Genomic DNA, 14,576 nt, shown 5'->3' with positions numbered 1-14,576 from the left:
GGCCCAATGGGCCAGGGAAGCCCCATGAGGCAAGAACTTAAAAAAAAAAATATATTTATTTTTTTTTAATTTTGGCAGCTACCAGTGGTACTACAGCAGAGTTAATTGAGCATGGGAAATGTTATTACAAGGAGTAAAGTATTAGCATTTGAGAGGATTTATGCACAGTGTGAGACAGACTTGGCACTTTGTACAGTGTGTGCCTGAGTCAGACGGCAGATCACTTTCATTTGCAGAGGAGGTAGGATTTAGCAAATGTTTTTTATTTCTCTGTGCATTTTTGGATTGTAACTTCAGTGTGGTAGTAGTTGTATGGTGGGGCCAGGGGTCCATAAAAACACATTTTTTTAGCAGCAGTGTATTTATGATTATTTGACAATGCTATAAAAATTATATATTTAAAACCTTGCAGAAATGTTTCCTCCTCAATACACAAGTGGTAGGTGCCCTTTTGGCAGATTATATATATATATATATATATTACATTCCAGTTTACTGCCCCTTTATGCAAGGACTTTCCAGATGCAAGGAGGCATTTTATCTAAGATTTTTACATCTGCATAAAATATTATATTGGTGTGTGTAAGTGTGTTACAGTGTGCGCAAGAGGCACCAAGCTGCTCCAACCCTAAAGTCCCTCAAATTAGGGAAAAAAGATATGTGAAAGAATGAAAAAACAGGAGAAGCGCTAGTAAAAGCTAAAGGTGCTAAAATGAAAACAGAATAAAATAATTAGCTATGCAAACGAAATGAGATAAAATAAGATAAATTTACTTGCTTTGCAAATATAATTTAATCAAACAATCAAGAAGTACATATCCTGCAAAAATAAAATGAAAAAACATAGAGGTATTTAAAAATCGGACGTCTCCGATATGTAAAAACACAAAATTAAAATAAATGACTACTGTTGCCAATATAAACCTTGTCTCGATATTATGTGGAGGAAGTCGGCATAAAAACTGAAGTCCTCAGATGAGATCAAAAGAGAATCAGAGCCGGGTAAATGCAAACCCGTTTTTACCTTTAGGTGTACCGTCCGTGTATTAAGAATCACCTCCGTGAGGCGTATGCGTATCACGTGACGTCACTGATCGGGAGGCGTCGTCTCTGTAGGGAAATCCTATTGGTCAGGATAACTTGACAGATGAACTATAGCGGCCGCTATATTGTAGATGTTGAACCCCGCTCTTAGTGCAGGATCGCACGCAGGGTCACAGTATATCCAGATTTCTCTTGTAGACCTTATAGGACTTTAATACTTTGTTGGAGTGATAAGTTTTTTCAGCTACCCACGGAGAACACGAAGACTGCATTGTGAAGGGCCATACGCTTAAGTTAAAGCCGGTTTCAAGTCACACATCAAAGTCCATTTACTATAAGGTCTACAAGAGAAATCTGGATATACTGTGACCCTGCGTGCGATCCTGCACTAAGAGCGGGGTTCAACATCTACAATATAGCGGCCGCTATAGTTCATCTGTCAAGTTATCCTGACCAATAGGATTTCCCTACAGAGACGACGCCTCCCGATCAGTGACGTCACGGGATACGCATACGCCTCACGGAGGTGATTCTTAATACACGGACGGTACACCTAAAGGTAAAAACGGGTTTGCATTTACCCGGCTCTGATTCTCTTTTGATCTCATCTGAGGACTTCAGTTTTTATGCCGACTTCCTCCACATAATATCGAGACAAGGTTTATATTGGCAACAGTAGTCATTTATTTTAATTTTGTGTTTTTACATATCAGAGACATCCGATTTTTAAATACCTCTATGTTTTTTCATTTTATTTTTGCAGGATATGTACTTCTTGATTGTTTTATTAAATTATATTTGCAAAGCAAGTAAATTTATCTTATTTTATCTCATTTCGTTTGCATAGCTAATTATTTTATTCTGTTTTCATTTTAGCACCTTTAGCTTTTACTAGCGCTTCTCCTGTTTTTTCATTCTTTCACATAAAATGTTATATTCTCAGACTAAGATTGCTCAGTGTTTGAAATGAGACAGGTTAACTTAAAACTGTTCAGTTTACACTACAGCTGACTTAATTTTGAAATACATACCAACAAGCCTAAATCCTGCATTTAACCAGATCTATATATAGATATAACCTATATTTGAAGTGGTGCTCTTAGTTGGGGAAAATGAGGAAAAAAAACCAAACAAACAAACATATGTCAACCTTTTAAAAGGACTTTTCTTCATCTAGTCATCTACCCAGATCATTAATGTACAATTTTGAATTCACAGAATTATTTTTGTTTGTACATTTACAAATATGATTCTTTAAAAAGTGATCTCTTAATTTCTGATTTTTTTATCATGCATGTCACACACTGTTGATTTAGGGGATGCAAGGCACATAAATGTTTCCTCATGTGAGTGTTTCTGTGGGTGTCTGTGTTTATGTCTTTGTGCTTTGGTTTGGGTCTCTATGAGTGTGTATGTATTTTTTTTTCTATGGGTCTCTCTGTGAGGGTGGGTGTGTATGTCTTTGTGCATTTTCTGTGGATGTCTGTGAGAGTGTGTGCATATGTATTTGAGCTTTTTCTATGGGTGTCTCTGTGAGGGTGTGTGTATGTTTGTCTTTGTGTATTTTCTCTGGATGCCTCTGTGAGGGTGGGTGTGTATGTCTGTGTTTTCTGTGGATGTCTCTGTGAGGGTGTGTGTGTGTATGTATGTATGTCTGTGTTTTCTGTGGATGTCTCTGTGAGGGTGTGTGTTTTCTATGGGTGTCTCTGTGAGGGTGTGTGTATGTCTTTGTGTGTTTTCTGTGGATGTCTCATTGAGGGTGTGTGTATGTATCTCTTTCGGTGTTTTATGTGGTTGTCTCTCTGTGTGTGTATGTCTTTGTGTGTTTTCTGATGACAACAGCATTTAGTTGTCATCTTCCTTTACAAGAAGATAATCAGAACTCCATATTTAGTTTTCTAAATCTCCTTTTTTTTACAAAACTGTAGTTTACCTCATTACTTGTCGTCAGGTCAATGTAAACAAGTGCTGAGTGTCTGTTTGGGTGTCTGTGTCTGAGTGTGTTTCTTTGTGTGTCTGCTAGAGTGTCTAAATGTGAATCCTTATCTGTGATTGTGTGTGTTTCAGTGTATGAGTGTGTCTGTGTGTGTGTATGTTACTACCTTTACAACATTTCCAAGTTTAAATAGACACTTAAGAATAAAGTGTATATATACGTTTTAGTCACTTTACGTTTTAGTCACTTGGTCAAAAATTGCTCATGTCAAAGGAGCGGGGGGGGGGGGGGGCCTGATCAATGGTTAAGTCAGGGGCCCCAAAATTTCTAGTGGCGGCCCTGCCCCTCATTATTCACACACACAAGATTATAGGAGAAAAACAAAAAACAGGAATCAGTTAAAAAGCAAGCTGAAATTTAAACTTTGCACCCCTTATGCAGCAATCAATTTAAAATCTCCCTTAGTGGTCAAACTCTATACTTAAACAGTGAAACTTACTTGAACAGGAAAGGGTGTGCATTGGTGTTTCTTTGTGTGCATATGTATGTTTGTGTATGTATGTGTGTGTGTGTGTGTGTTTATGTCTTTGTTTTGTGTTTATGTGTTTGTGTCTATGTGTGCATATGCATGTTTGTGTATGTATATGTGTCTGTATGTGTGTGTGTTTACATGTTTGTGTATATAATGTATATGTGTCTATATGTATGTGTGTATATATGTATATGTTTGTGTGTGTGTTTTTTTTCTGTGTGCATATGCCTGTTTGTGTGCGTGTGTGTGTGTATGTGTGTATGTGTGTGTGTATATATATATATATATATATATATATATATATATATATATATATATGTAAATATATATATTTGTGTTTAGCAAAAAAGTATGAAAAAGTATGCTATTTTATTAGTTGATTCACATTTGCTTTCAAGTGGAGAATCCATACAGCAGAACTACATCACACACATCTCAGCTACACAACAGAAATCTATTAAAACGGTCTACAAAATGCTAAACATAATTTAAGCTGTAAATTGTAAAACTTGTTTAATCATTGTATTAATAATTAATACTACCTGAAAGGTTTACATCTCAATTTTTCATTGCTTTTGCATTTCAGGAAGTTACTGAAAATACAATGTTTACACACCGGTCTCTGGTCTTTGGGCCAATGTGTTCCTGTGATGTGTGATCCTTTGCCCCCAATTCTCCAGGGCATGTACAACTGTACCCGAGGACTTGAGGTGGACAGTAAATGCACTATGGACTGTAGCACTCACATGGTAAGACTAACAGACCTTTTGTTAAAATGACACTACTACACCTGAAAGATAGGCTTAATATAAAATGATATATGATATTAAAAACTCTTTGACATCTTAAATAATATGCATGCTAGCATTTGTATTGTAATGTGTCAAAGAGAGTTATGTTCTGTTTTGCTATAAACACTTTGCTCTGATTTGAGTCAGTGGTAATAATTGCACATACTTTTGTGTAAAGAAACTAAAGTCTTCCAGAAGTTAATGCATATTAGCAAATATATAATACACCTGATGAAATGTACAAAGGGTTTGGGCACTGTGTTCATCATGTTAAAATGTGGTGGATAAATCATTGGGAGTCTGATTTATTATCGGAAATGTTTTGTTTTATTGCATTTCCAATTTGACATATTTTTACACTTATACTCTGTCATTTGTTAAGTGAAGTTCTTGGACTGTTAGTAAAGTCAGTTCTGCAGCTGAAACAACAGAAACCCCTATGTAGGTAAATGTACTTGAATCCAGAGGTACAGTCTTTGATAGACTGATCAAAGAGATACATTGGTTATATGCAGCCTATAACCAATGGACTGATAAAAGAGATACATTGGTTATATGCAAGTTGAAGTAGACTTGCAAAATTAACATGAGTTTGACAAACAGCAATAGTAGCTTTAGGCTAATGTTGGTATTTTGATGCTTAAATTGTACAACAAATATTCCCTTTGACATCCTGCCGTATGCTGTTGGTATTCAGCGATATCTGTCTGACATGATACACTACAGTCAGACAGACAATGATAAATCGGCCTCTAGGTGTCAGATTAAGAATGGAGCGGTAATTTACGCTCATGTTTGAGCGTTGAAACCGCCTTTGAGATTCATACTACTAGTTGAAATTAAAATGTTTGCACTCTCGCATTCGTAACGCCAAGGTAACAAATAGACTTTGATACCCACAAATAGACCCACAAGTCTCGCAAACAGAATTGCGGTTATTTGAAAACGCAACATAAACTTATTTCTCTTCTGGGAACATGGCTGAATAGCTGATGAAAGATAAATCTTGTCTTGAAGAAGGCTCAGTTGGGAGCCGAAACATTGACTATGACTATTTATGATTACATTCTGATGTATTCGGAATAAAAACTAACAATTGTTGAAACTAAAAATCCTGTGAGTGCCCTATATATATAGGAATAGTTATTTCATAATACATCAAACATATTCTGCTGAACATTGTACTGTATACACTTAAATATGAATATTACATAAATTTAATTTTACATGTTTTCATCTACTTGACTACAAAGGGCTCCAATGTGCATACATACATATATATATATATATATATATATATATATATATATATATATATATGTATGTAGATGCACATATATATATATATATACACACATATAAATACATATGTACATACACATATATACATACATATTAAGACATGTGTATGAATGTATCTCAATATTAAAGCCCTTTGTAGTCCTTTTTCTTTCTAAGACCTCATATCTTTAAGCCCTTATAACTTTTTACTGATATATATATAAATTTAATCGTTTTTATTAGATAGTATTATTATGAGTGTAACTGTACTTTTAAATGTAATGTTGATGTGTTTGGGGACACTTTTTTGTTGAGCGTAACAATTAACCAGAGCTCTGAGGTTGCATGAATCATTCTAGTGTAAATTGCATTTGTGCTCATGCGTTCACATTTACTTTTAACTTGTAATATGAGCGTAATTTAACTTGAGCGCAAAAGTTCATGAAAACCCGATAATGCTTGTGCACACAATATAGTGCTCCACTCGTAATTTAGCCCTAGAGGTTTAATATTCATATGCTGTATATAGATATAAGAATTAATGATCACAATTGAATATTGATTCCCATAGACTTATACAGTATATTGACAATATAAAACATTTATATTTGAAAAACGATCTTTATAAATTCTGCAATTTTCCAAGTTCAAGGTTTTTTCCCCCACAAGATATTAGATTTACACGCCTATCTTATTAGATCTAGGCCATTATCTTTACAATATTTCTGCCCTTATCAGACACTGTAATGATAGTCATTCCATAAACTCCTCATCTACCATCAAGTTGTCGTTAAAGGGATAGTAAAGTCAAAATTAAACTTTCATTATTCAGATAGAGCATGCAAATTTAAACTACTATCTAATTTACCTCTGTTATCAAATTTGCTTCGTTCTCTTGGTATCTCTTATTGAACAGTAAAACTAGGTAGGCTCATAAGAGCTTAGGAGTGTGCAATTGTTTTTAGTACTTTATGGAAGCAGTGTTTTGACACGTATAATAAAGCTACATGTAATGTTGCAATGACAAATGCATACACATATATACTGTGAAGTTGTGCACATGCTTAGTATAAGCTGTTGACTCAAAGGGGCGGAATTATCTTTGTGCGAGCTGACATGATCCAATATTGCGGATAATGTCCGCTGCACATTGATAAATGCCGACAACATACACTCTCGGCATTTATCATTGCACCAGCAGTTCTTGTGAACTGCTGGTGCAATACCGCCCCCTGCAGATTTGCGATCAGCGGGGGTGTCAATCAACCCGATCGTATTCGATTGGGTTGATTTCTGTCCACTGCCTCAGATTATTCACAAGAACTGCTGCTGCAATACGGCCCCCTGCAGATTTGAGGCCAATCGGCCGCTAGCAGGGGGTGTCAATCAACCTGATTGTATTCAATTGGGTTGATTTATGTTCGCTGACTCAGACAGGTTATGGAGCAGCAGGTGGACAAGTTATGGAGCAGCGGTCTTTAGATTGCTGCTTCATAACTTGTGTTTCTGGTGAGCCTGAAGGCTCTCCATAAACACGGGGCATCAAGCTCCTTACCGACCATGATAAATATGCCCCAAAGTATGCATTTAAAAACATTGGGCTAGATTACAAGTTGAGCACGATTTATCATTCCTGAGTTAACTCCGCTAGAAGTAAACTTTTTGCTCGTTGGGTAGCGCTCATATTTCAAGTTGAAAGTAAAAATTAAAATAAAAAAATAAAAAATTATCACCTCAGACCTCATATCTTTGAGCCCTTATACATTTTTTGTGCAATATTTTATTTGTAATCATTTTTATTAGATGGCGTTATTATGAGTGTAACTGTACCTTACAATGTATTTTTATGTGTTTTGTCGCACACTTTTGTTTTGCGTAACCTTTGACCAGAGCTCTGAGGCCACTGTAATTTTTCTAGCGTAAATCACGATTGCCCTCATGCGTTCACATTTGCTTGCAACTTGTAATACGAGTGCTCCTTCCGACATGCTCAAACAGCCGCGATAAACCCGATAGCGCTTGCTTGTAACTGTTAGCGTGCCACTCGTAATCTGGCACATTGTAAATGGGAAAGTGTTTAAAATTGCATGTGTATAAATCATGAATGTCTTAAATTTTGTTTTTAGTGTCCCTTTAAACAATCTGTTTCTTTAGACTACGTACTACATGTATTACAATTCCTATTTGTACCAGTATTGTGGCAACAAATACATTATTATAAAAATTGTAAGGAAATTCTCATTTTCCCCATATTATATGCATTGTCTTATCAGTCAGTTATATATAATTATGCACCTTTCTAAAAAATAAACAAAGATATATATAAAAACAGTTTAAAAATGATAATACATAAAATTCCAAGGGGAATATATTCCTCCAAGGGCAAAATGTCCCCAAGATAGTATACAGAGAGTGGTAGATGTAATTGGACTAGACTACCCTCTACTTCATATAATCATATAAAAACCCGGTACAACAGATTGGTGGAATAGTTTCCACTGATATAGGAAATACAATCTTATGCAGATAAGGATGCAGCTGACCAATATATCATGTGTGAACAATATATCATAGGTGAAAAGAAACACAAAAACAACAAAAGTGATCAAAAATGTGATCAAAATGAACTAGTGTGTACACAATCTAGTGTAAAAAATGTTCTCAAAAAATGATGGCACAAAAAAGGGTGTAAAAAATGTGTTACAGATCACATGGCGAGTGATATGTGGTGGAAAAAAAAAAAAAAGAATATTTATCAAAAAAAAGGAGCAAAAAAGTGAAAAATGAACAATGTAAAATGTAGGTGAACAATCACAGAAACGTGAACAATATATTTTTATAAAATGTCACAAATATAAACAATATAAAATGCAGAGTGGAATCAAATCAATGTCTATAAAAAATCGGATAGTGATGATGTTGTGGCGATCCTGATAAAAAAGTGTGTCCAAAAGGTTATAATGAAAGTAAGTGATTCCAATAAAAACGTTTCTTATCCTCCAATGAGTCTTAGTAATCCAATATAAAACAATTCCAAAGCTTCAGTATCAAAGCAAAGATAAAAAAAAAAAATGGCAATATAAGAAAGATGGCAATATAAAAAAGATGGAAAATCCTCAAAACCTAAGGATAGAGAAAAATAGCATAGTATAATACTGTTAGAATGTAGATAAATCAAGAAATATAGCTCACCATATAGTTGTCAACGCGTTTCGGCCCACAGCTTGGGCCTTTCTCAAGACTAGGCCCAAGCTGTGGGCCGAAACGCGTTGACAACTATATGGTGAGCTATATTTCTTGATTTATCTACATTCTAACAGTATTATACTATGTTATTTTTCTCTATCCTTAAGTTTTGAGGATTTTCCATCTTTTTTATATTGCCATCTTTCTTATATTGCCATTTTTGTTTTTATCTTTGCTTTGATACTGAAGCTTTGGAATTGTTTTATATTGGATTACTAAGACTCATTGGAGGATAAGAAACGTTTTTATTGGAATCACTTACTTTCATTATAACCTTTTGGACACACTTTTTTATCAGGATCGCCACAACATCATCACTATCCGATTTTTTATAGACATTGATTTGATTCCACTCTGCATTTTATATTGTTTATATTTGTGACATTTTATGAAAATATATTGTTCACGTTTCTGTGATTGTTCACCTATGTTTTACATTGTTCATTTTTCACTTTTTTGCTCCTTTTTTTTGATAAATATTCTTTTTTTTTTTTTTAATTTTTTTTTTCCCCACCACATATCACTCGCCATGTGATCTGTAACACATTTTTTACACCCTTTTTTGTGCCATCATTTTTTGAGAACATTTTTTACACTAGATTGTGTACACACTAGTTCATTTTGATCACATTTTTGATCACTTTTGTCGTTTTTGTGTTTCTTTTCACCTATGATATATTGTTCACACATGATATATTGGTCAGCTGCATCCTTATCTGCATAAGATTGTATTTCCTATATCAGTGGAAACTATTCCACCAATCTGTTGTACCGGTTTTTATATGATTATATGAAGTAGAGGGTAGTCTAGTCCAATTACATCTACCACTCTCTGTATACTATCTTGGGGACATTTTGCCCTTGGAGGAATATATTCCCCTTAGAATTTTATGTATTATTATCATTTTTAAACTGTTTTTATATATATTTTTATGTACCATGGATCCATGTTTATAGATTAAATCTGTAATTGTAATAAATTGTATCATATCCTTTACATTCCTCTATTCTATTGTCTTACTATCACAATAGCCTCTGTAGCCAAACATAGGCACTCAGCCCTCACAAAGGGTTCCATATACTAAAGTGTGAATACATTTCTCACACACACACACACCAGACCTTGACTTAACTGGCGCTCCTCTCTAAACCTCTCTGACAACAGTATTTTCTCTGTGGGTAGTGGGGGCCCACCTTAGATAGGAGCTATAGGTCCTTTAAGCGCTGTGAGTACAATAATTCTCTAAAAAATAAACAAAACAAACTTCATTTTTTTAAATTGAATTATTGATTTGGTAGTTCAAATATAATTATAATTTTGCATGTCCTACATTTACAATTTGTTAAAATGTCACACGCAAAACCAGCATGGCATTCCTGTATTTTTTTTTCTAATTAACATGATACTCTTTGTCCCATTATAATCACATTTCATTTTAACACTAAAATATAATTAACACCTAATTAAGTTGATTATCTTTGACAGTGATGATAGTGTCAGAATAAATTTAATTTTCACACCTTTGGAAGAAGTGCTTAGTTCACATTGTGCTGAACAACACATTTAATTGAGATGTATGTCCCTTTGCTGTTTTAAAATGATATACCATATACAGTGCATTAAATACACATTTGTATTTTTATATTGATTATGTTTTACAGTAAAAAAGGGCTATATATATATATATATATATATATATATATATATATATTATACCATTTTTAACTAAATATCTTTGAGCTATTTAACTATTTCTTGTTCACTTCATTCACTGGTTAACTGAGTTTGCAACTTCACTCAAAGGGAAACTATTTTCAAAAAAGTTCGACATCAAAGAGTAGCATCAAAATATGTTGTATATTTATTTATATATTACATACAAATGTAAAACCATTTTTTTTTAAATAATAATAATTTGTATGCTTCCTTTAATTGTTCATTGGCTGATGGGTGCTAATGCTCATTGGTTGATAGATTATTGCGAGGTATGGGTGTATGTTTGTACAACATTCTAACATTCGTTTAATGTTATAGTATTTCTAATGCTTTGTTAAAATGTAATATTCGATTAAAATTTTTCTAATTCAATTTGAATTATGCAATATCCAAATAAAAAAAAATTCTAATTTATATATATTTGTAATAGTATTTTTAATGCTTTCTTTACATGTAATATTCGAATTATGCAATATTTGAAATTCAGAGTGATATATTTGTGTATCTATTTACTAAATGCCCTACCACATGAACTATTGAACTTCTGAATAGCATAAGATCAAATGTTACATTTGAAATTTCAAATGTTACATTCAAAATTTCAAATGTGGACATTCCATCCAATTATGAACATTCGAAATCGAAAGTAGCATTCGAAAACTGTAAATAGCATTCGAATATAGAATATTTAAGAATATTCGTTCTTATCAACATTCGATTATGTAAATCGAATTTTTACAATAACATTTGTTTGTAACATTCTAATTCGAATATAAACACATTTGCCCAACCCTCTTTATTGCACAGCTGATTTCAGTATGTTAGTTTTAATTTAAACAGCTTTTACTTCACATTTATTTAGGCAATAAAACTGTCAACGTATTTAAATGTTGCTTTTCATATGGATGATAGAATGTTTCTAACAGAATCCTTTTAAATTCCAAAGCAAGTGAGCATTTCCTCTTCTGCTCATAAGCAAACAGTAGCTTGTATTATAAACTGCCTTGTCAGTGTCAAAACAGAGTAGAAGTAATAATATAATACAATGCACTTATTTATTTAATTCATAATACAAATCATCAGGGCAGGCAGCACACAAGTTTTATCTGACAATTTTTTGTGTAAGTATGCACTTTATCAGGCATCTGCTGGCTTTGTACATTGCTATTTGTGATTAGGTTTCTATTTGATCAGTAACTTAAAGGGATATTGAACTCCTGAGTACCACTACAGTTGGATGGTTACTACTCACTTTTAAGGCTGTATTGTCCTACCAGGATATCAGGAGATTTCCTGGTGGGCTATAGCAGCTGGGGCTGGAAAGCTACAATTTAAAAGGGTGATTAATAGAGGCAATTGGGCCGTAGGATGCCTGTTTAACAACAACCTGGTACTTTTGTTTAATACAAACTAATATATTTTAATTCTGAAAAAAAATATTGGGGTAAGGAGTTTCCTAGTAATCACCTTTCTTAAAAATGTGATGTTTGCATTCTACTGACTCAATGAAAAATAAAGCTGGTCTCAATTTTCTTAGTGCTGCTTTTTATTTCCATTCCAGCCCTGCTCACTGTGCTATTGCCCCCCCCCCCACACACCTGTACCTGAAGCTCTCTTTAAAGCCGTTCTCTTATTTTAACTCATCACAGAATCCAGTTGGATTAAGGTCTGCATTTTATATTTGGCACCACCATCTTGTAGCACGTTTGTTGCCTCCTTTGAGAGAAGCAGTTTGCTTTCACAGATCTACGATGTTACAGGCTTTTTGACAGCTGTACCTTGCACTTCAGTTTTGCTGACACATTAGAGAGTGGAAACGTTACATTTTTTTGCACAATTTAAAAGCTATATAACAAATATAAGCTCCAAGATGGTGGCACCCAGTGTGAACATGCAGAGCTTCATTAATGATCATTTTAAGAGGTTAAAATAAGACAACAACTTTATAAAAGACAGCTACAGGCACAGGAGGAAAAAGAAATGTATGATGAGCAGTGTTCCCTCTAAGGCCAGTGAAACAATTAATTAGGAAACCACATCCTGCAGTTAGCAAATACTACACAATGCAGACTGCAAGGTATGGTTCCCTTATTAATTGTTTCACTGCTGGGCCGCTCACAAAATGTGGCCTAAGAGGGAACACTGATGGTGATTAGTATCCATGCTACTGTAGTTGTACCCAGCAGTTTAAGGTCTCTTTAAGGGTTAGCTTTTGTAAGGATTTAAATTATATTAAAAGGACAGTAAACATTTTATACTTTAAACAGTTTTCTGCATTTTTCATCTCAGAGTTTGAACTAAATTAGAACAGATGAAAAAAAAATGTTATTGGTCAAATTCCAGCAACCACTTTATTTGAAGAAGATAATCCGTAGATGAGTCTGGAGAAGACAGGTCTTGCCAGTTGGTAGATATATTTCACAAGGTTAGACTTGTACAGCTGGATATGTTTTCTATCAGTTTCAGTACTGGAAAATCCACAATTTTCAGAATTAAATTACAGGAAAAGGGGCAACATAAATAACGTTATTTTACTATGCAGTGTTTGCTTCCCTTTTTAAGGGTAGATCACTATTGGCTTTCAGATACATACATTAGCATATGGACCACCAAAAAAATTGATATATTTCAGGGATGAATTAACTATCCAGGTGGTAAAATTCATCAAACCAATTTTGTGATTATGTCCTTTTACATGAAGCAACTATTTCTTTAACCCCTTAATGACCAGACCATTTTTCAGTTTTCTTACCCTTAATGACAATGGCTATTTTTACATTTCTGCACTGTTTGCGTTTAGCTGTAATTTCCTCTTACTCATTTACTGTACCCACACATATTATATACCGTTTTTCTCGCCATTAAATGGACTTTCTAAAGATACCATTTTTTTCATCATATCTTATAATTTAATATAAAAAAATATAAAATATGAGGAAAAAATGGAAAAAACCACACTTTTTCTAACTTTGACCTCCAAAATCTGTTACACATCTACAATCACCAAAAAACACCCATGCTAAATAGTTTCTAAATTTTGTCCTGAGTTTAGAAATACCCAATGGTTACATGTTGTTTGCTTTTTTTGCAAGTTATAGGGCAATAAGTACAAGTAGCACTTTGCTATTTCCAAACCACTTTTTTTCAAAATTAGCGCTAGTTACATTGGAACCCTGATATCTGTCCGGAATCTCTGAATATCCCTTGACATGTATATATTTTTTTTTAGAAGACAACCCAAAGTATTGATTTATGCCCATTTTGGTATATTTCATGCCACCATTTCACTGCCAAATGCGAGCAAATAAAAAAAAATCGTTCACTTTTTCACAAATTTTGTCACAAACTTTAGGTTTCTCACTGAAATTATTTACAAACAGTTTGTGCAATTATGGCACAAATGGTTGTAAATGCTTCTCTGGGATCCCCTTTGTTCAGAAATAGCAGACATATATGGCTTTGGCATTGTTTTTTGGTAATTAGAAGGCCACTAAATGCTGCTGTGCACCACACATATATTATGCGCAGCAGTGAAGGGGTTAATTAGGGATCTTGTAGGGACCTTGAAGGGTTAATTTTAGCTTTAGTGTAGTGTAGTAGACAACCCAAAGTATTGATCTAGGCCCATTTTGGTATATTTCATGCCACCATTTCACCGCCAAATGCGAGCAAATAAAAAAAAAGTGACATTTTTCACAATTTTAGGTTTCTGACTTAAATTATTTACAAACAGCTTGTGCAATTATGGCACAAATGGTTGTAAATGCTTCTCTGGGATCTCCTTTGTTCAGAAATAGCAGACATATATGGCTTTGGCGTTGCTTTTTGGCAATTAGGAGGCCGCTAAATGCTGCTGCGCACCACACTTGTATTATGCCCAGCAGTGAAGGGGTTAATTAGGTTGCTTGTAGAGAGCTTGCAGGGTTAATTTTAGCTTTAGTGTAGAGATTAGCCTCCCACCTGACACATCCCACCCCCTGATCCCTCCCAGACAGCTCTCTTCCCTCCCCCACCCCACAATTGTCCCCG

The 14,576-nt window shown here is 34.2% G+C and overlaps 1 protein-coding gene across 1 annotated transcript in view; it reads left to right on the top strand.

Annotated features, from left to right (window-relative positions):
* The window catches only part of PAPPA2 (pappalysin 2), a 234,009-nt gene that overhangs the window by 167,569 nt on the left and 51,864 nt on the right, over positions 1–14,576 (top strand). The window contains exon 17 of the mRNA XM_053693304.1: positions 4,099–4,261. Coding sequence (XP_053549279.1) covers positions 4,099–4,261 — 163 coding nt within the window. The remainder of the gene's footprint in view (positions 1–4,098; positions 4,262–14,576) is intronic.

Source organism: Bombina bombina, chromosome 10 (genome assembly GCF_027579735.1).
Source record: "Bombina bombina isolate aBomBom1 chromosome 10, aBomBom1.pri, whole genome shotgun sequence".
Lineage (NCBI taxonomy): Eukaryota > Metazoa > Chordata > Amphibia > Anura > Bombinatoridae > Bombina > Bombina bombina.
The sequence above is the reverse complement of the archived record's forward strand: the minus strand, read 5'-3'. Positions and strand labels throughout refer to the sequence as shown.